Source organism: Rhodnius prolixus, unplaced genomic scaffold, assembly GCF_049639745.1.
Source record: "Rhodnius prolixus isolate KJV_2025 unplaced genomic scaffold, Rpr scaffold_8, whole genome shotgun sequence".
In the NCBI taxonomy this organism is placed as follows: Eukaryota; Metazoa; Arthropoda; class Insecta; order Hemiptera; family Reduviidae; genus Rhodnius; species Rhodnius prolixus.
Genome location: NW_027411593.1, coordinates 6576808 through 6600791, shown reverse-complemented (window position 1 = coordinate 6600791; position 23984 = coordinate 6576808). Strand labels below are relative to the sequence as shown.

General features: G+C 33.2%; 1 protein-coding gene across 7 annotated transcripts in view; it reads right to left on the bottom strand.

The window, feature by feature from the left end:
* LOC141450775 (ly6/PLAUR domain-containing protein 6B-like) overlaps positions 1-23984 on the bottom strand; it is a 325478-nt gene that overhangs the window by 31143 nt on the left and 270351 nt on the right. For 5 of the 7 annotated variants that reach the window (XM_074121570.1, XM_074121575.1, XM_074121574.1 and 2 more), the window contains one exon: positions 5380-5507. In XM_074121570.1, the coding sequence (XP_073977671.1) occupies positions 5380-5467 (88 nt within the window). In that variant the 5' untranslated portion in view covers positions 5468-5507. Of the gene's footprint in view, positions 1-5379; positions 5508-18732; positions 18930-21594; positions 21670-23984 lie in introns of all 7 variants that reach the window. The other 2 variants (XM_074121571.1, XM_074121572.1) reach the window with 2 other exon arrangements.

The following is a 23984-nucleotide window of genomic DNA, read 5'->3' as shown; positions in this document are numbered from 1 at the left end:
CCTTCTACATTCCAAAATAAGGCCACCGTGGTTATATACTTTCGTATTGGCCTCAAAACTAGATAACAGTGACAAATGATTTAGAAATCTAGACGAACTGGAACCCAATTCGGCATTTTTCTGTTGTAATTTACCTTGTATTTTCCAAAAGAAGGCCACCCTGTTTAGATATTTTAGCATTGGCCTTAATACTAGATGACAGAGTCAAATCAAATGGACATCTGGACGAATTGGAACCAAATTCCATACTTTTCCGTTGTAATTTACCTTCTACTTTCCAAAATAAGGCCATCGTGGTTATATACTTTCGTATTGGCCTCAAAACTAGATAACAGTGACAAATGATTTAGAAATCTAGACGAACTGGAACCCAATTCGGTATTTTTCTGTTGTAATTTACCTTGTATTTTCCAAAAGAAGGCCACCCTGTTTAGATATTTTAGCATTGGCCTTAATACTAGATGACAGAGTCAAAACAAATGGAAATCTGGACGAACTGAAACCAAATTCCATACTTTTCCGTTGTAATTTGCCTTCTACATTCCAAAATAAGGCCACCGTGGTTATATACTTTCGTATTGGCCTCAAAACTAGATAACAGTGACAAATAATTTAGAAATCTAGACGAACTGGAACCAAATTCGATACTTTTCTGTTGTAAATTAACTTTCATTTTCCAAAATAGGGCCACCGTGGTTATATACTTTCGTATTGGCCTCAAAACTAGGTAAAGATATTTTGGATTCTATTTTTACTACTTCTGTTACACCCGACATTTGCTATCAATTACTGTATTCTAATAAACAACTCTACTACTTAAAGATGAATACATAACTGTATAGTTTATCTGTAGGAGCTGTGCTAGGCTGATGCTTAGCGATTAAAAAAAAAAAAAAAATGGAAGTCAAATTCTGTTTACGCTACTGTGATTATTAATCTCTGATAAAGGATGAAAATCTGAAAAATGTCAGGTGGGGGATAAAGCTCCATGTTAAGGTGGTGAAAAAATCATCGTGTACTTATATTTCCAGCAAGAATGACCCAGTCATATTTTGTAAAACAAAAAAAAAACAAATATTCGTGACCATTGTTAACCGAAATTCCCGCTAGATGGCATAGGCTGTACTATGTTTCCCATTGCTTTTTGTGTGTGTTTCTACTTTATTTTCCGTTCCATTCTAGTTAATTTTCCTGTCTATTCTAGTTTTCTTTTCAAGAAAACAGGGAATTTTTTTTTTTACTCTGCCTTTGCCAACGTTCTTTCTTTACAGACCCTGTATACTGTTCTCACCCGTAAGGCGATCCCGCCTAAGGCATCCTTAGAGCTTTGCAAGCACCATCTGCCTCTAATAGCTTTGACTGTCAGGCGCACAGAAGCTGGTTTAATTTCTTGAAAGCGGTGCCAAATATTTTTCCTTTTATTTACCTAGAAAATGGTATTTTCTCTAATATGGGATTCTTTAATTTCCTGTATGAACTAAGTACTTTAACGTACACATAGATTCAAATTTATAGTTCAAAAATAAATAAAAATTCGTTTTAGGGCAGTCCTCGTGGAGTACTTGTAGTTGACTTTTCTTAAATATTTGGAGTGTGTTTTCAATGCAATGTACAGTTTTACAAACTATATAATAATGCTGATTTAATGTGCAAATAAAAATACGCCCTTCGAAGAAAAATTGTAAGTTAGAACTTTGAAAATAGTAAAATATAGAACATAGAAAATGGCTTCTAGAAACTGTTAGAGTTAATTAATAATAACAAACAGTATTGCTTCAGTAAAATATAAAGTTAAGACAAAATATTGGCAGGGTTGATTTCATAGCTCAGTGTGGAAGACTGTGGATTGATGCAGGAATACTTTAGTAATGAATACAACCGTACTGATTGGGTAATAAGTAGCTTGCAGCGGTATTCACTAGAGCGTGTTTAAACTTAGTTGTGTAAAACGGGTAAAGTTTAGGATTGGGGTGGGCCTGAGGGAGCGTTGGGAGAACCAGTAAGACTACTCAAGAAGTAAAATGGAGCCTAGCAATCGACCGGCCTTGGACTCTATCTGAAACTTGGGGGGCGAATCTAAGGCAAACCTGATTACAAACCCTGGACTATTTCTCTCTCTTCCTTGATCCTGGACCGTTGCCATAATGTGCGCGTTCTTATTGGTAACGAATACCCTTTCTAATTTGGATCTACTACCCAAAGATTCAGACTCAAAATCAATAGTGGGGTTTTTCACAGAATATTATTTCACGTCCTCTATTTTTCCCGTAATTTAAACATGTTTCTTTAGTTGAAAACCAAACCCTGCATGAAACGTTCACACGATTGTCCCTTACTGTCACTTACATAATTCCGCTAGATTAATTTTCATGGAAACTTTTTTCCAAATAAAAGAAAATTGTGAAAAACCTCAACCACTTAAGGGCAATGATTTTGTTCAAATTCGTAGTTTTGGCAACATGTTCTTTTTTGAAATTTACAGGAGTTAAAATTAATGATATGACACGTGCCCATAAATTTAATCGAATCTAGAATCAGGGTCTCCATAAGAAGGTAAGTGGGTATTTAGGCCAATCTGAGCAGAGGAAATACTTGTAGAATCCCAGTTCAGCTCCTAGTCAACAGAGACACCGAACATAAAATAAAATCGATGCAAGCTTAATTCCAGCATTCTCCAAGAAGATGGAATGCAGTTTCATCCCTCTGCCCATATTTTCTTAAAAAACAGATTCCTCAGCTAGTTTACTAACTCAAGAAGCAATACCCTGTGTTCGGTCGTGACCGAGGACCTTCGGCCAGTTTGGCTAGCTTCCGACTCCCGCGGGTCAGCCTCGCGCCCGCGCACGTACTAATGTACGCATCCGTCTTAATTTCCTTCTTTCTACATATTTCGTATCGCTTATTATTATGTTATTATTTTACACCTTTTTATTCTCTTCAACTTTCTATCTATCTCAACTTGTTTCCTTTTCTTATGCCAAATGCGTCACTACTTATAGCTTCTATTTCCTTTATTTGTGTGTCTATATTCTAGACCCTTTGCCCCACTACTTCCTTTCGGACCATGTGGTCGCTCTTTCAGTCTGTACAGTTCCCTGCTAGCCATTGCTTCAGACGCTTCTTTGCTAATTAAGCTTTCGCTAACTTTAACCATCTCCGCCTGTTACGCATAACTTCCGCTGACGCCTAGTGCTTCTCTGTGGGGCATTGCATCCTACGCTTCTGCTGTCTGCTTTTGGTGTTCTTCTAAACGCATCTCAACTCGCTACGCTTCACTGCCGCTGACACCTAGCAGTCCGCATCTACACGCATCTATTGCACTATTAATCTTCCCTCAACCGCATCTAGTGCATTATTGCACTATTCCCCTTTACTCTTCCGCTTACCTCACTTCTCAGTTTGCCTACCTTTCTCAGAGCTCAACACACACACACACACACACACTTACACAAACATATACACCCGCTTCCGCTCCACAGCTTCCTTTCCCTATCATCGCTTCTCAGGCATCTCGTCAACATACCTCACGCATATCGTTCCTTGCACCAAAGGGTAAGTACCTCCCTCTTTTTCTCTATTTTTTTTGTTTACTATTACTTCTTACAGCGCCCACTTGGGCACCTTAGCATCTGGGTGTAGGCGTGTTCGCGCGCCTTATACAGTAATCTTTCACAGCATGACTATCGTTATAGGTTAAGCGAGACATGTTACAAGTACTTCACTGGCCAAATCTTGGGAATGGTTCATATCGGCGAAATCCTCTCCCAATAAAGGATCATTTATTTCAGTGACCCAATGGGCCATGGTAAAATGTTCAGCGTATCCGAAAAGTACTACTCCTTGACAAGTCTGTTGTTCTCCTTTGTGCTTCGGCACCCTACTTAGCGTTGCCACAAACAGTGTATCCATCATGACCCTATCTATCATGATAAATTAAATTATTTAATTTTAAAAGTTACTCAAATAAATAAAAATTATTAAACAAATATAATTAACTAAAAAATTAACTAATTAGCTTCACTGGAAAAAAAAGTAATGCTCACATAAACAAGAGCTTTGACAAATAGTCTTTTACAGGTTATTTTACTTTACAGGTTAGACCTTGCCCATTCCTTGTTCATAAAAGTTACTTTAATAAATAAAGAGAGACAAATTTATACTTTCTAGCTTGCAGGTCTTTTTATTTACTCAAGAAAGCTAATAAATTTATCAAGACGATGCTTTTAAGTTTCAGCTATTTTTTTTATGAAACATTTTAATTTATTAATCAATTAAATTAATTACTTTCTTGAGTAATTAGAGAGGAAAGAAAAGGTAATGACATTAAATTTATTTTAAGATATTTACGTTCGCTTAATTATCGCAATAAAAGTTTAGGGACGAAACCCTTACAGCTAAGATGTTTTGCGTAACGATTAGATAGGTAGGGCCTTCGCCTTTTATGTGTTAATTTGAGAAACTTATCGTTAAGTAGGTTGATCATCAGAGTTTGGACTTTTATTTCTTCTCCTTTGAGAAGAAACAATAAGATTTCCTCGAAGTCTCTCAGGATTGGCATCCCAGGCTACTGCCAAAAGTCAAAGGCAGTCTACCCCATACCTATTTCCTCTTCCTTAAGTCACGCCTTAGAGACCGGGTTTTTTTCCCCCCCAGAAGTCCCTCAAGGTACATCCTTTTCTCCCTGCTTTGATGTGAAAGCAGGAGTTCCGGTGGGAAGTATTTTGGGATCTATTTTATACACTATTTTTACATTACAGATTTCCTTTGCATCCTAGTACAATAACTTGGATCTTTGCTGATGATATTACTATACTCCCTTCTCATTATTGAATCTATATCTCGGCTTCTGGACACTTTCAAAAAAAAAACATTTGTTCATAATAAAAGAGTGGTGTAAAAAAGTGGAAGATAAATAATTAATGAACATGGTGTATTTCAAACCATTTTTATACTCCAGTACTCTAATTGTTCTGGTGTTAAATTCAATGGTATTGGCATCCTACTACTCACATAGAACAATATCGTGGGTTAGGAACAAACGGCTAACTTGGAACACTCAACATCCAGACTGAAAAGAATGGAGAGACTAACAGACGATTTGCCAACTTATATTACAACACAAACTTTGTACAAAACTTTGCTGCAACCTTGGGATTAGAGGTGTAAGGTTCCGGTAACCATTTCGACCTTTTCTGAACCCAATCTTTACAAATGAAAAATTTGTGAAGCCCACAACTTACCATACTAATTTTTTGTATTCCAACATCTTCTTTCGGTGAATCTCAACATTATACATTTTTAAACTATCCGCTCTTTAACAATTATTATTAAAAGATCATCAAGATCAACAAAATACATACTTTTTTTTTGTCGCCTTACCTTGTTTGTCTGTCCTAGTGTCAGCAGTAACCTTGACGAGTGAGGCCAGCATGAACCAACTAACAAGGAGGCCATAGCCATCCAACATCACTAAACATTAATAACTGGCTCATACACCACCGCATTACCTGTCAACATAAAATAAACATAACCAATTTTGGTTTTGGATGTTGAAGTTAAGAGGAAAAAACAACAACTAAAGGACATCTTTATTAGCCTGCTTTAAAATAGTGAAGAGGGTTCTGTTTTTTTTTTTTCTCTCTGAAAAGTCTGCGATGCTCTTGTATGTACGTTAAGCAAGGTATTCTCTGAAAAGATGGGACTCACAATGAAGTTAAGTTAGTACGGAGAAGGTACTTTAATAAATTTTGTTTATTACTCTACAACAAAGAACATAGTTCAGGCCAGCTGTTCACATAGCGAGCCCACATGCCGCACGAGTGAGTATATCTTGGATCTCAAACTGGTGAATCATATTTCAAACGTAGCTTCTAAAACATTTATTTCCAGCTTCATAATAAGACTCACAAGCACTGCTATCGTTTCAAGTTTTTAAAATTAAAATTTCGTTGAACATTATTATTATTTTTTTAAAAAGAAGAATTTGAGGTCATCTACAAAAATTATAAAGCTATCTTTTATCTATGATCTGTATTTTGAGAATCTAGAATATCTCAAAAAAAAAAAAACTATAAGCTAAAATCCCTCAAGAAGTGGCTGGTCCCTTTATTAACTGATTCCTTCTCAACACCGCAATTATAAGAAGTAACCAAACTAATACTTGGTAAATTGCTGAAACATGTCTTTTACACGCTTAATTTTTTTTTTCTGGAAAATCAAAGATTTTCATCATCATTTATTTCATAAAAAATGCTTAGAAAATTAAGTATTTCATCAACAGAACTGTCAAACTTAACAATGGTGTTCTAATTCAATTATCAACAATTTAGTTCGTCTCTGCACCAACAGAGAGCAGAGACATTCACTTTATTACCTTAATTTTTTCTTTTTTTTTTCAGCAATATGAACGTAAGACGCCCTTTTGCTGAAATCAACGGTGTATTATAAAATATATAGTATAATAAAGGGTCTACGATAATGTAAGCGAAAAAAAAATATATCGTTTGAAAACTATACTGTAAATTGACTTATAAAATCCCGTTATTTCAAGTTTACAACACCACTAATGCTGGCGATTGTGGAACTATTTCCCAAACGATTCTTTAAAATTTATTGATTGCTTCAATGGGACAGTTAAACCCTCTCTGGGATGAATATAGGACTAGATAAGAGTAAACCATGTATTCATTCAAATTCACTGATAACATCCCCTTAACTGTTAACTGCTCTCTTGGTAACGACTTGGGGCGTTTCAACCAATACTTACGATGTTATTTGGTACTAAGCACGTTTCCAAAATATCTTACTAAGTTAGATTACTAAGAGAATAATAATTGAAGTAATAAGAATCGGAAATTATTGTTAATTTTAATAAAAAAAAGATTAAGGCACAGCAATTGTTCACCATATCAAAGCTAATTTTTGTAGATTTTATAACACTCTCTTAGAACTATGAACCCAGTTTTTGTTCACAATCTTAAATATATCTACGTTTAAACCAAAATTTAGCTTCCTCTGCCATATTAACGTTGTAATTAAAAAGAACGAAGTGAATTGTTAAATTTACTTTATTTGAAATTTCCATATTGCAAATAGTATTGCTGTTATAGTTTACACATCACTCATTTCCAAACTAATCATATTTATAAACTTAAATAGAACTACTCGACAGATGGCCATAGTCTGAGATGCGAAATATTATTTTATTTGAAAAGTTATTTTGAATTTTTTGTTAGTGTATTCTTTTTACATTGTTTATTATTTAATTTGTGTTTAATTGTATATTATTCTGTAATAAGTACATGCACTTCTATTCATGTATTTTTCATATATTTTGTAAATATTCGCCTTCATTCATTCACAGTTTTTATGTAAGATGAATATTGAATGAATGAAAGTGAATAGATTAAGATGAATTAAAGAATTTAGAATGAATTTTTTTTGTTTTATAGCGAGACAAGATGAAGTATTTAATTAATAGTATGTAAGAGCAGGGCCGGATTTAGATGAAAAGAGGCCCTAGGCTATTCCACCTCACATTTTTAAGTTTGTAAATTACATGAGAGATAATAAAATACATCACTCTGTGATATACTCGTATATCAATATTGTAACGAAGTTGACCTGGGCAGAGAAGAAAGGCCTAGATTGTTCTAGGGGTTGAGCGATCAAAGTCGGTATCAGGCCACCACTGTGTAGACAAAAGGGCCGGTCTCTACCTGAACTAGAAAGGAAAGGGCTAGATTGTTCAAGGAGTTAGTGACCTGTGGAAAAGCCAGCTAAGAGAAAGGCCTCAGTTGGGGTGGTGGCATATGTGTTTTCCCAGCCAGTGATTGACAGGTAGGAGCGAGACAGAGAGTAGGAGGAGGGCGGCCCCAGCTGAGGTGGTGGCAGTATGTTTTCTCCAGCTAATGAACGTCAGGAGGGCGTGGAAACTTATGCTCAGAGAGTTGGAGGAGGGCAGTCCCAGTTGGAGGGAGGCACGCAGTTAAAAGGAGGCAGACACAGCTGGAGAAGTCAGTTATTAGAGTTCTTAACGAGTTATTAGAGTTGTTAATCAGTTAGTTTTGAGTGAGTCTTGGAGAGACGTTGGTTTGGAGAGACACTTTGGAAGTGACAGTTTGAGAGAGTCAGTGTTGCGGAGTGCTTCAGTGGTAGCTAGTCAGGCGGTTAGTCAGTTAGTGAGTGGCATATGTGTTTTCCCAGCCAGTGATTGACAGGTAGGAGCGAGACAGAGAGTAGGAGGAGGGCGGCCCCACCTGAGGTGGTGGCAGTATGTTGTTTGTGTAGCAGAGACTAGTGCAATTCGGTGCAGTGCGGACCAGTGGTCAGTCCAGTCGGGGAACAGTTTTGTGGCGTTACGTAGTGAGTAAGTAACAGAAAACTGTTGTGACTGTTGTAAATGGTTACTGTAATGAATAGCGTTAGTTGCTAGTAAATGTTAATGTGAGTAAAGGTAATGTGTTAATAAATCAGGTTATTACTTACAAATTTAGCGAGTTTTATTATTTTATCAAACCCACATATTTAACGTAACTAGTGGCAGGCATTAGTTGTGTAAGTAAAGTTTTTTCTTAGTAAAAGGACAAGAAAAACTTTACAATATGTTAAATGAAACATGTTGTTATTGGTACTGTTTTTAGAATAGTGTAATTTTAATTTTGCTAACAATTTGAATGTAGGCCCTTCTTGATCTTCAGGCCCTAGGCTGAAGCCGGCCCTATGTAAGAATCATTATGGACGGTTCAATTGGAGAACACATATTATTTGCCAGTTTAGATTGTCCATCTAAAGTTGCCTTAACAAGTGGGAGCATTTTTTTTTTGTAAGTTCCTGTGTTTCCACGTCAGTAGTTTGTCAAACTTACTCTTGGCTAAATTACTTTCCCTCCTTTTTTTTTTTTATCCAACGAGATTCCTCTTCGTGGTACTGATGTTCTCCGCTACCTTGGAATGTACAGCTTCTAACTTGGAACCTAGGAATTCCCCACTCACTCAACTTGGAAGATAGGAAATTGAACAATCGCTAAAAAAAAAACAAGTATCCTAGAGTCTATAGTTCTGGGGCTGTCCTGAACATTTCCAGAAAACCTCTTACGACGGCTTAAACGCCGATAGCTTCGTGAAGTCCCTCTCTAGTACAAGTGTTAATGCACTGAGTGATTAGAGAACTTAACTATCCACTCGGGTAATTTCCCATCCTATTCGTATTTATACGTACACATTTCTGCACATTTTTACTTGTGGCATTACCGTTTTAAATTTCAAATAAATAAAATGAATAGGTATATATTGTACTAATATTGAATTTGTGAGAACTTCAGTTTTTCATGAGCAGTTGGCTTTTGAATGCCTTAAGTTACACTTGAGGTAACTTGATAAATAGGTACACTGCCCCAAGATGTATCGCCACGTCGAAGTATTCACAATTTATTTATTTTATTGACTGTTTCATACATAAATGTACATACAGCAAAGGAGTGAGACTTGCAGTACGCAGAATAAATACATAATATAAAGATACAAAAGGAAAACACAACTAAAATAGATACTATTAAATGAAAGTAACAAAAAAACTTAAGTTACTGGTCATTATTTTTGGTGACTGAATCATAGTTTCAATAGGATGAAAAATTAATGCCATTTTCAGTCATGACAAACTTTATTCTGCCGAGCTTTCGACCTAGGGGCTAGGTCCTCTTCAGGGCCAATTTACAAAAGTTTACAATTAGTGCTGCACGAGACCGAGACGAGGCGAGACTTTATGCAGTCTCGGTCTCGGTCGCTCAAGTCGCTCGATCTCGTCGAGATATCTCGGTCTCGGTTTTTTTGAATTTTTGTTTAAGTATTAAAAGCGGTTTGCTATTAATAATCTTTTCAAAAAATGTTATTATTTTCTAATAATTATTTTAATTTATATATTGGTAATGAAAATGTGTGTAAAAGAAGACAACTACTTACACTTCAATGCATCATATATTACTATTACTGTTATATATATAATTTCAAAAAGATGTTAAAAACGCGCCAAATGAAAGACCCCAATTAACATATCTGCCTGCTACGACAAGTCGATTCGTGAAATAAAAAATACACCTCCCAATAAACTTCCCGCTCCATTAGTTACGGCTGTTGGTGGAGATAAAGAATCTGATGATTCACCTTTTGACGACGACGACTGCATCAATATTTTTGCACCATTTGCTCAAAAATCAGCAAATATCACCGAAGCATGGAAGACAGAAATAATTAATTACACCAAATTAGACCAAGCACCAGTAGACGTTGACATTTTAGAATGGTGGAAAACACTTGAGAATTCCTTCAAAAATTTGTCTAGAATGGCGAAAGATATTTTTAGTATCTGTGCAACTTCAGTGCCATCGGAAAGATTATTTTCGCAAGCTGCGATGATAATGACCAATAGAAGATCTTCTCTAACTTCTGACTCAGTAAAAGCTCTTTTATGTATCAATGCTTGGGCAAAGTGTATCTTAAAAACGAAAATTTGTGGCAATATTTTTTAGGTGCATAGATAGTCTTTTTTTTCAAATTCATTAATTCACTAATTCTAAAATATAATTCAAATAATATCTAAGTTCAAAGTATTAGATTATTAATAGTGAAATTTATGAAATTGAATAAATGAATGATATGAATAGTGAAATTTAGCGAATTTATGTAAAAATTAGGTAATTCGAAAGGGGCCGCCACGGTAGCCGAGCGGTGCGAGACCTGCGAAGCTAATGGTGTATTGTGGTACTGGGTTCGATTCCCGGTCTTAGGCCTTGGATTTTATTTAATGGTTAATATGAGAAATTTACAGTAAAGTATGTTTGCTAGTCGCCTCCGTCCGCGACACCTAATTGGTAGTTGGACGTAAAGCCCGGCCTGAAAAAATAGGCGTTTACTTTACTTTGCTTACTTTACTTATGTAATTCGAAGTCAAATAGATGTAGTAATATTGAACATATATAATAAAATCGTATCTTTTAATAATTAATTCAATACCCGCAATGATTATTTATTAATAAAGAACACAATTTTATAAGTTTGTAGCTAAAAATTAATATTTGAAAAACCGAGACGAGACCGAGATTTCTCGACGAGATATATATCATGTCTCGATCTCGGTCTCGGTACCGAGACCGAGATTTGTCTCGTTTCTCGTGCAGCACTATTTACAATGTTTTACATCATTGTTTTAGTGTGACTTCTGTCTTGTCTGTTCGTGGACTGAATGTTTAAATCATTAATCACATTCAGTCCATGAACAGACAAGACAGAAGCCACTCCAACCAATGATGTAAAACATTGTTAACTTTTGTAAATTGGCCCTGAAGATGAGCTAGTCCCTAGGTCGAAAGCTCGGCAGAATAAAGTTTGTCATGACTGAAACTGGCATTAATTTTTCATCCTATTGAAAAAAAAACTTAGTGTTTTATAATACCACTGGGGGAAAAAAAAATTAAACTTAAAATTAATTTAAACAAATGCTTAATTAAACTGATTACTTAACAAAAAAAATCTATTAGAATAAAGTAAAACATACTAAGTCCCTTAAAGTTACAGCATATGACTTAAGCAATCTTAGGCAAGTAGCGCCCCAAAATTTAAGTACAAATGTGATAAAGTAGTAAATATTCCATATCTGTTTTTTTATTCACATCATTCAAAAGTAAGTTTAAATCATTATGACAACCACTCAGGTAATGTACTCTATACAGACAGTAAAGTTGGGCAAATAAAAGATATATGAGCTTGCGTTTCTGGCACGTCTATATTACACAGTACGAGGGTCGTTTGAAAAGTCCGTGCAAAAATAAAAACTACTTAATTTTTTGGGGTAAACCTTTTTTATTTTTCAACGTAGTCTCCTTTTAGGCTTATACACTTCGTCCAACGCTGCTCTAGTTTGTTGATCCCTTCCGAATAATAGGATTTGTCCAAGTCTGAAAAATAGCCATTCGTTTCTGCAATCACCTCCTCGTTTGAATAAAATATTTTCCCGCCAGCCATTTCTTCATATTGGGGAACAAATAGTAGTCCGAGGGAGCCATGTCTGGAGAATAGGGGGGATGTGAAACGAGTTGGAACCCTATTTCCATTAATTTTGCGACCACAACTGCTGAGGTGTGAGCTGGTGCGTTGTCGTGATGGAAAAGGACTTTTTTGTGGGCCAATCGTGGGCGTTTTTCTTGCAGTTCGGTTTTCAAACGGTCCAATAACGATGAATAATATGCACCTGTAATAGTTTTACCCTTTTCCAGATAGTCAATGAGGATTATTCCTTGCGAATCCCAAAAAACAGTCGCCATAATCTTTCCGGCTGAAGGAACGGTCTTCGCCTTTTTTAACGCAGATTCCCCCTTGGTAACCCATTGTTTAGATTGTTCTTTGGTCTCAAGAGTGTAGTGATGTATCCATGTTTCATCCACAGTGACGAAACGACGCTTAAAGTCCTGCGGATTCTTCTGGAACAGCTGCAAACCGTCCTTGCAACACTTCACACGATTTCGTTTTTGGTCAAGCGTGAGCAACCGCGGCACACCCATTTTGCGGATAGCTTTGTCATGTCCAAATGTTGATGCAAAATATTATGTACCCGTTCATTCGAGATGCCCACAGCACTAGCAATCTCACGCACCTTCACTCTTCTGTCATCCATCACCATATCATGGATTTTATCAATGATTTCTGGAGTAGTAACCTCAACTGGGCGTCCAGAACGTTCAGCGTCACTTGTGCCCATATGGCCACTCCGAAAATTTTGAAACCACTTATAAACTGTTCTAATCGAAGGTGCAGAGTCACCATAATGTTTATCAAGCTTCTCTTTAGTCTCCTGAGGCGTTTTGCCTTTCATAAAGTAGTGTTTAATCAACACACGAAATTCTTTTTCGTCCATTTTTTGAAAATCACTCGACTTCCTCGATTCAAACGAATGCCAAACACAAAGAAATAGACCGATCTGGCTGAAACTTGGTGTGTGTTCTTCCAAGAGATGCTACTAACTAAACAAAACCTCGATACGCGCCAGTAGTGCTATCTCTCTGACTTTGCACGGACTTTTCAAACGACCCTCGTATACAGACAGTAAAGTTGGGCAAATAAAAGATATATGAGCTTGCGTTTCTGGCACGTCTAAATTACACAGTATTTGCGAATTTCTCTTTGAAATTTACAACGTATTGTATTTATTTTTTTAAATAAATAAAATACATTCATCTATTGAAGCAACCCGAAGCTGGCTAATAATTTTAATTATTTGGAAGGTAAAGTTCTAATTGGAGATATGAACTATTTTTTTATAAAAGTTGGTTTAAAGTATTTACAATTATCACCCGCAAAAATTTCGAATTTTTTTTTCCTGTAAAAATGTTTGTACATAAGTAAATTATTTGTTTTTAGAATGGTCAGGACTTCGCTAAGAGTACTTCGTCCCCCCGTTAACCTGGCTAAATTTAGAGAGCAAACATCCCAGAGTCTAGAGAGCTACTTCTAAATATTAGTGGGGCTGTTAGCTCTTCGTGACATCACTAAAGTCACGGAAGTGAGGGAAGGATCTTGGTCATGGGGGGTGAGTGAGAGAGAGAGAGAGAGCTACTTCCTGTAGGGAACTATTAAAACATTCATTTTTTTTAAGAGTTTAAAAATAAAAATGAAATGACGCCCGGAAGTAGGCAAATTTATTATTTAAAAAGAAAAATAGAAACATCTCACCCATAAAGAGAAACAGATTTTGTTGGGAGTGTTTGGGATGGTACTGAAGAGCATTTTTTTTTTTTTGTTTTTATTATTGCTCCTGGTCTCTAGGTTAGGAGGAGCTTTAGCCCAGTCCAAGGGAATTAATGTGCACCATTGAATCTACTACCATAGAGCCCGTCCTACCTAAAGGCTGCTGCACATTGTGTAAGCTCCTACCCGTAGATAACACTATCGTGACGCTCTCCAACAATACACCCACCCCCACCCGTTCAAAACTTGAAATCCACCACCACACTCTGCAACTGACAGATTATCTGATGCTGAATCGAATGTAATAATTTTGAACCAGCTTTTCTCTCTGGTTAAAAAAAAAAAAAAAATACTGCCGTTAAAAACTCACTTAAAATGACTTCCGCCCCGTTTTATTTCTATTCATAGTTCCGGCATTTTTTCTTTTTAATTTTTCCCCAAACTAAGAATTCTGGTACCAAAAAAAAGCAAACAATAATTAATAAAGGAAGGAATTTACTCTGTGGTTTTACAGAGTAATTCAGGGATTGCCAAACCTTTTTTGTAAAGTGTTATTCATGGGATAGATTATGGGATTTTCACGCAAATAGCACATTCTTGTTTTTATTCAAGTCTGTGTAGTGGAGTTTTAAAAAATAATAAAATAAATAAAACAAAATAACAAACTTAGGTTTTATTGTTAATAAACATTTTTAATGGTTCAGTCAGTTGGGTTATGTATAAAATAAAAAATAATAACTTGAATAACATTTAATTGAAGGAAAAATGAATAACATTTAATTCTAAATAATTAATAAAAAAAAATAGTGTACTTAATGTGGCTTTTGAATTGGTAGTTTTTTAACTTGAATAACATTTAATTGAAGGAAAAATGAATAACATTTAATTCTAAATAATTAATAAAAAAAATTAGTGTACTTAATGTGGCTTTTGAATTGGTAGTTTTTTAACTTGAATAACATTTAATTGAAGGAAAAATGAATAACATTTAATTCTAAATAATTAATAAAAAAAATTAGTGTACTTAATGTGGCTTTTGAATTGGTCGTTTTTTAACTTGAACAACATTTAATTGAAGGAAAAATGAATAACATTTAATTCTAAATAATTAATAAAAAAAATTAGTGTACTTAATGTGGCTTTTGAATTGGTAGTTTTTTAACTTGAATAACATTTAATTGAAGGAAAAATGAATAACATTTAATTCTAAATAATTAATAAAAAAAATTAGTGTACTTAATGTGGCTTTTGAATTGGTAGTTTTTTAACTTGAATAACATTTAATTGAAGGAAAAATGAATAACATTTAATTCTAAATAATTAATAAAAAAAATTAGTGTACTTAATGTGGCTTTTGAATTGGTAGTTTTTTAACTTGAATAACATTTAATTGAAGGAAAAATGAATAACATTTAATTCTAAATAATTAATAAAAAAAATTAGTGTACTTAATGTGGCTTTTGAATTGGTAGTTTTTTAACTTGAATAACATTTAATTGAAGGAAAAATGAATAACATTTAATTCTAAATAATTAATAAAAAAAAATAGTGTACTTAATGTGGCTTTTGAATTGGTAGTTTTTTAACTTGAATAACATTTAATTGAAGGAAAAATGAATAACATTTAATTCTAAATAATTAATAAAAAAAATTAGTGTACTTAATGTGGCTTTTGAATTGGTAGTTTTTTAACTTGAATAACATTTAATTGAAGGAAAAATGAATAACATTTAATTCTAAATAATTAATAAAAAAAATTAGTGCACTTAATGAGGCTTTTGAATTGGTCGTTTTTTAACTTGAACAACATTTAATTGAAGGAAAAATGAATAACATTTAATTCTAAATAATTAATAAAAAAAATTAGTGTACTTAATGTGGCTTTTGAATTGGTAGTTTTTTAACTTGAATAACATTTAATTGAAGGAAAAATGAATAACATTTAATTCTAAATAATTAATAAAAAAAATTAGTGCACTTAATGAGGCTTTTGAATTGGTCGTTTTTTAACTTGAACAACATTTAATTGAAGGAAAAATGAATAACATTTAATTCTAAATAATTAATAAAAAAAATTAGTGTACTTAATGTGGCTTTTGAATTGGTAGTTTTTTAACTTGAATAACATTTAATTGAAGGAAAAATGAATAACATTTAATTCTAAATAATTAATAAAAAAAATTAGTGTACTTAATGTGGCTTTTGAATTGGTAGTTTTTTAACTTGAATAACATTTAATTGAAGGAAAAATGAATAACATTTAATTCTAAATAATTAATAAAAAAAATTAGTGTACTTAATGTGGCTTTTGAATTGGTAGTTTTTTAACTTGAATAACATTTAATTGAAGGAAAAATGAATAACATTTAATTCTAAATAATTAATAAAAAAAATTAGTGTACTTAATGTGGCTTTTGAATTGGTAGTTTTTTAACTTGAATAACATTTAATTGAAGGAAAAATGAATAACATTTAATTCTAAATAATTAATAAAAAAAATTAGTGTACTTAATGTGGCTTTTGAATTGGTAGTTTTTTAACTTGAATAACATTTAATTGAAGGAAAAATGAATAACATTTAATTCTAAATAATTAATAAAAAAAATTAGTGTACTTAATGTGGCTTTTGAATTGGTAGTTTTTTAACTTGAATAACATTTAATTGAAGGAAAAATGAATAACATTTAATTCTAAATAATTAATAAAAAAAATTAGTGTACTTAATGTGGCTTTTGAATTGGTAGTTTTTTAACTTGAATAACATTTAATTGAAGGAAAAATGAATAACATTTAATTCTAAATAATTAATAAAAAAAATTAGTGTACTTAATGTGGCTTTTGAATTGGTAGTTTTTTAACTTGAATAACATTTAATTGAAGGAAAAATGAATAACATTTAATTCTAAATAATTAATAAAAAAAATTAGTGTACTTAATGTGGCTTTTGAATTGGTAGTTTTTTAACTTGAATAACATTTAATTGAAGGAAAAATGAATAACATTTAATTCTAAATAATTAATAAAAAAAATTAGTGTACTTAATGTGGCTTTTGAATTGGTAGTTTTTTAACTTGAATAACATTTAATTGAAGGAAAAATGAATAACATTTAATTCTAAATAATTAATAAAAAAAATTAGTGTACTTAATGTGGCTTTTGAATTGGTAGTTTTTTAACTTGAATAACATTTAATTGAAGGAAAAATGAATAACATTTAATTCTAAATAATTAATAAAAAAAATTAGTGTACTTAATGTGGCTTTTGAATTGGTAGTTTTTTAACTTGAATAACATTTAATTGAAGGAAAAATGAATAACATTTAATTCTAAATAATTAATAAAAAAAATTAGTGTACTTAATGTGGCTTTTGAATTGGTAGTTTTTTAACTTGAATAACATTTAATTGAAGGAAAAATGAATAACATTTAATTCTAAATAATTAATAAAAAAAATTAGTGTACTTAATGTGGCTTTTGAATTGGTAGTTTTTTAACTTGAATAACATTTAATTGAAGGAAAAATGAATAACATTTAATTCTAAATAATTAATAAAAAAAAATTAGTGCACTTAATGTGGCTTTTGAATTTGTAGTTTTTTACTAAGTCAATTTATATTAAGATTAGATTTTGGAGATGCTAACAATTATTAGGTGTCTTAGGTGCATATCAGTTAATCTTGTGAGATATTTTGATTTTATTATGTTCATAAAAAAAATATTTTTTCACAAACATATGATCGAAAACTACAACAATATGTGACAGTCAAATTGGGTAAATTTAGAAAATTGTTTGTTGGTACAAAATTAATTCGTACTGATATTGGCAACTGATATTTAATTCCAGAAGACATTAAATTTTTTTTGTTTTTTTAATTTTTCAGCAAGTCTTTGCGTGCTACTGTTAAAATTCGCCGTGTCCAAATCATCCAAATGGGATCCTCACAGAGATCTAGGGTTCGAATCCAGCTGCTGGCCCCTTAGAGTTTTTTTTCTCTTCCTAGAAGAAGCTTCTTACAGCTCACTGTATGGTGATGGGACAATGAAGTCTGCAACAAGAGGACACAGTCCAGAGGCTAGTAATGCATTTTTAAAAAAAGCTCCGAGCGCCAATAACCTTAAATGTTGAAAAAAATAAAAAAATTTTACTTACAATTTGTATTAAAAATTAATAGACTTTAATATTATGCGTTCAAAGTACCATCTCCCTATCCTTATACTTCAGAATTTCACTTTACATTCCATATTAAAATTTAATTGGTGACGAAGCTGTAAATGATTCTGAAATGACACTTTAAAAGTAAGTCTGCAACCCAAGATTAAGATATGATATACACGATTATACCCGCATTGTAATGGAGAATTCCAGAATCCCATTAAAACTCATACGAAAAGATAGGAAATCAAATAAATAATAAATGTAGGCTTAGAAAGTATGTCCAAGACCAAAGGAAAACCCAAGACGAGTGTCTAGAAAATTGCAGAAAACTCAACAAAACATGTACTATCGCTTTTCCGGCTGAATGTTGTTTTTAATAATTAAATCGGAAGTACGGTTGTTTTTAATATTATAGGTGTAACTGCCGTATTAAATAAATATACTAAATACAGCAAAGGCACTTTATAGAAAAGCTGGTCTAATCAAAATATTATTATAGCATTACCACTTAACGAGGCACCACGATAGCCGAGCGGTTAGAAGCGCATCCCGTAATGCTTAGATGTATTGCGGTACTAGGTTCGATTCCCCGTCTAGAGACCTTAGATTTTATTTATAAAATGAGAAATCTATAACCATTCCACCCTTCTAGTTTTTGAGGTTACACTGCTCATTTCCAGACAGACCAATTTGTAAAAACTGCTTCTTAAGGACTCGATTGACCCTCAACAATACGGCTATTTTCCCAGTGGAAACCCAAAACTGAAAATCCTTCTTCTTACTCTTATAGTAAGAGAAAGAAAAATTGCATTCATTGAAAATTATCTTTTATTTACATACCTAAATTCCATTGTATTGTACCTAAATTATCCCTGAAGGATTTTAGGTATGTTTTAGTACACATATGTTGCAACCTCACAGTTCTGAATTGAGGTTGCGATCTACAGAGCTGTCTGGCATTCGGATTCGCTCCTTCTGAAGTTCCATCTAGTTCTACGGTCAACTTAAACCGGTCGAACAATTCTTATTTTTCCTTCCTAAAGAACAAAAAAAGAAGATTTTATATAAAGAACTTTTAAAAAGAATTTAAGGACTTAAAAAACTGGAATTTTCTTTAACTGCTTAGGTGCTAAATTTTAAGAACTAGTCAGGTTTTTTGAAACAAAAGAAAATAGTAATTTTCCACTGAGATTTAATTAATGAATGTTAATTTATTCAGTAGATTTCTCTTCATGAAAACCATTTGATTATATAATATATAATAAATACCCTTCAAAGATAATTAGTATTATTATAAATGAATGTTCATCAAAACTTCATAATCCTCACAGAGCTTTGTTTCTGACAAATTAATGCGCATTTGTGGTGAGGAATAATTGGATTTGTCATATTTGGAAATATTCTAGGAGAGAGAATTTTAAAAATAGTAGAATTTATTATTTTACAGTAAGGGGATGCTGGAGATGTTGCTTTAATTTAACAATAATGTAGGTTATTATTTTTTTAAGAATATATTATTCAGCGGGGGCGGGAGTGCCGCAGGGGAGTATACTTGGCCCCGTTCACTACACTGTATACACATCAGACATACCTGTACAACCCTCTACACTACTCTGTACACATGCAGACGATACAGCCATACTAGCTACAAGTACACAGCCTTCATCAGCCTCATACAAGTTACAGACACACTTACATTACATAATAGAATCCTGGGCCAAGAAGTGGCGGATTAAAATGAACCCACAGAAATGCCAGCATGCCATGTTTACTCTCGAGCGGGGCTCCTGTCAAACCTGTCCTCTTCAACAGCAATCCTCTTCCTTGTACAGATCTGGTGCGCTACCTTGGGCTCTACATAGACAAACGACTCACTTGGAACCCACGCACTAGACTTAAATGACAAGCAATGACGAAACGTGCGAAACTGCTTTACAGACTACTTGGACGACGCTCTAAATTGCCCATTGAACTCAAACGATTAATACACAGTACTATTCTCAAGCCTATGTGGACTTACGGGACTAGAGATTTGGGGTTCAGCCAAACCAACAAACGTACGGACTGTACAGGACATTTCAATCAAAACTCCTCCGATAGATAGCTGACGCTGCTTTCTATGGTGACTAACCTCACTCTTCACACCGACTTTAACATTCCCTTCATAGACCAACTCGCCAAGACTAAATATCAAAAATTCCATACTGCTCTCTCCACTAACTAAAATCCTCTTGTACAGTCTCTCACCTCCTCTGACATCCCTAACAATACTCCTCGCCGACTGGATCGCCAGTGGCCCCGCGACTTCCTTACAGTCTGAAGAACTAAATCTCTCCTCTCTCCTACTCATATTCTCCTCACATTCCTCTATCTCCTATAGGAGTGCTACCGCTGGGTAGCTTCTCTCCTCCTGCTCTTCCCGCACCAGTTCATTTCATTCACCTCCTATTTACTTATTGTATATATTTACAATTTATTGTAAATCACAAAATAAATAAAATAAATAAAAAAGAATATATTATTAAATAATATTCACTAGATGAATCAGTTTGGTGTAGAGATTTCTTGGTAGTCCGAATCTGGTTAGGGATACAATCAAAGAAATCAAAGAATTTAACATCTTATTCCCTGTGATCGTACAGATTTTAGATTCTGTGTTTTACCGGAGATGTTCGTTTTTCTGAACCTAGGGATCCGATAGTCCCCCCTCCCCTTCAACATCTTATTGGCTGCGTTCAGTAGTTAAGCGCAAAATCACCCAGTGGTGAAACTCTTTCACAGTGAATTGCAATCACATCAACAAGTCTCTAGGCCACTACCGCTTAAAAACGACGTAGAGGATTATCTGGAAAGGGAGGAGAGGAGTATTTCTGAAAGAGGTAGTTGGAGGACGAGTGTTCACCCAAGATGTTTTTTAAATTTCCTTTTAAGATTTTTTTTTGGTAGTCATGAGAGAATGTATTTTTTTTTTTTTTTTTAAGAAACCTGAGGGAACTATCCAGGCTTTTTTGAAGGAAACTCACAGGCAGGGCAGGATAAGGATCACACCTCTCTCTCTCTCTCTCTCTCTCTCTCTCTCTCTCTCTCTCTCTCTCTCTCTGCCCACAACACCCCTTCAGGGGACAATATCCTGCCTTACAACAGCACGTAACCCCGTAGGCTTTCAAGAAGGAAGTCTTAGTCAAGAGAGAAGCGTGTAGCAGATAAAATCACCAGAACCCCAATCTCTCTCCGGGTGCCAATCCTATTTTATAAAAAAAAAAAGTTCCGTCTCAATGAACCAAAAAACCGGATATTTGTTTTCACTTAAACCGGATATTGCCGGTGAAAAATCCTTTTTTAAAAAAATTAAGGCACTTCCTCTTATTATAAAAAAAAAAAATTAGATAAAAAAAGAAAGTCTCACCAAAACATGTACTTCCGGAAATAATATAAATGCAAAGTCTACACGATAAGTGGTACTTCCTTTTACCAAAAAATAATAGAATTAAAAAAACAACACAAATTTACATATCATTAAAGATACAAAAAGGTAGTAATTTAATGCCATAAAAGTAATCTGATTTGATCGCACTACTTTAATAAATAATAAAGGAGAATACTTTTTTTTGAAAAACCAAATAATAAATTAATTAGCTTAAACTATCGTTTATTGATTGATTGAATAATTAAGTTCAACAACTTTGATGCTATTCAACTAACCTGTTGAACTCTCTTCTCCTTATATCCTTCACCGCATCAACTATTATTGGATCTGTTCAATTATTGACGGATAACCTGGAAATGAATAATAAAACGGAGTTGATCAACTATTTTATCAAAGTGATCTTTATTGATTTTCCATCGTTTGTTTTTATCATTATTATTATTATTATCATTATTATTGGTCTACTTTGTTTGTAGTTCATAGTTTATTAATTAGATTTACTCAATTAGCCAAAAATAATCAATTATTATTAATAATTCTAACTCATAAATCTACTCAAACTCAAGAATATTAAATTCTCTTTTTGTTTTGTTTTTGAAACCGGAAATTACACTGAAATGTAACTTATTCAGGAAGTCTACATAAACCCTTCCCTAACAACTTTATTTTATTTTATTTATTATTTTTTTTGCGTTTATGCTACGCGTTACCGGAGATGTTCGATTATTGTACTAAACATGCAATCTACAGTAACTGTTCACCATTAAAATAAGATTTGAAATTTAGATCCTTTCCATTATGTTGTAAAATTAGTAGAAAACCAACCACAACATCAAGCTGACACTCTAAACTTGGTGTCTACATTCCAATTCAGTTAATTTCTATAATTAACTTTATTGATTGAATTCATTGGTTTGCTTTGTTTGGCAAGTCTCTCACCTTTGATTGGGTAGTGGTTAACCAAGATCACATTGTCCAGGCGTCGCACAGATCGTAGCAGCTTCCTTGGTCGTTGGCTAGACATTTTGAATAATTACTTAATATTTGAATTAATCTTTATTTTTTTTTTTACTTTTAGCTAATTCATCTTCATTAAAGGGAACGCCGCAGCTTCTCCACTCTTTATCTTAGTTCCCTATCAAAGCAGAAACTCATTTTAATCATCTTTTTCAAATGATTTTTTTTTTTTTTTTGCTTGTCTCTTCTCCGGTGACTGCAGATGACATCTCTTGAATTGAGATAGCATCAGTTTCATTACGTATTCCAGCAATGGATCCAACGTACATGTTGCTTTTTGAATTTACTTTTTTTCCTTTTTCTTTCATCTTCAGGAGTTTTGAAAGTTCTGTAACCTTCCTTTTTTTTCGAAAACTTTCTCCAGGGAATATTTATTTATTTAAAAATATTGGCCTCCAGTCGGTTTTTTGCCTAAACTAGCCTTTATAGTTCTCATCTCTTCATAATCCACTGATACCACCATAAACTGAAAGAGATACTTAAATCTAATTGAGGTACTTAACAAAAAGGAAGGTATGCTTAATACGTAGTTACCAGAGTACAATTGAAAATTAAGAGACAGAAGAAGGAAGTCTTTTATTATTATGTGGTAAAACGGAAATTCAATTGTAGTAGCGTGGAAGAAAATAAGAAATTTTTGTTCCGTTTCCTTTAAAAATACCATTTTTGTAAAAAAGCACTATAGCCTAAGCATATTACAAAAGCAAATGAGTGCTAACGCAATTATACGAAATTCAACCAAATGCAAATGAATACAAACGCAAAATGAATAAAACAATTCAACTCACCGCAATATTTTTTGATATACCTAAAACAATTTCGCAATATTTATACTGTAAATTAAATAATTCTGACTCTGTTGTTCTGTTTATGATTTAATAAATTTAAATATGAATAAATTTTAAATTAACGTTAATTAATAATCGAGCACCTTTATTAATATTAATGACGATCAAATTTGAAACTTAAGTTTCAAAAGAAAAGCCCCTATACTGGAGTGGTATTCCACCTTTTGGATGTTGGCGGAAATATATTGTTAAAATGAGTTTTAATAATATCGAGAAGGACCTCATTCGTCACTAGACTTACTTCCTTGGAAATCTCCTAGCCCTTTTTCCTAGTCAACTTCCTGTATTAAATTACGGGCACATGGATTTGTACATTTTTTTTTTTAAATCATTTTCTATTAAAAAAATCTGTAGTTAAGGTTGTTGTTAACCTCTACCAGTATGCAAGACAACTCTCACGACGGTCGTCATGTCCATGAGTAAGTCTGTCGCCAGAAAATTTGTATTTTGTTTAAACTGTGTAATACTTTAATAAAGACTAGTATTATTATTATTGTTATTGTTATTTTTAATATTATCATTAACCTCTACCAGTTGTGAACGTTGCCCTCTACTTTGGGCTTTACTGTCTTGGAATCCCCACACTAGGCTTAAATGAACAGAACTAAATAGTTAATGGACACTTTAATGTTAAAAACTTACTTGACTTTCAAGTTCACCAAAAGTTATGGAAATATTATTAAGTCACTTCTTTAAAAAAAAAAAAACTTCTAAGTTTACAGTTACCAAATATCTATCTCATTCTAAAAAAAAAAGAAAAGTTAAAAGTAACTCTAAAATAGAGAAAAGTAAAGATGATA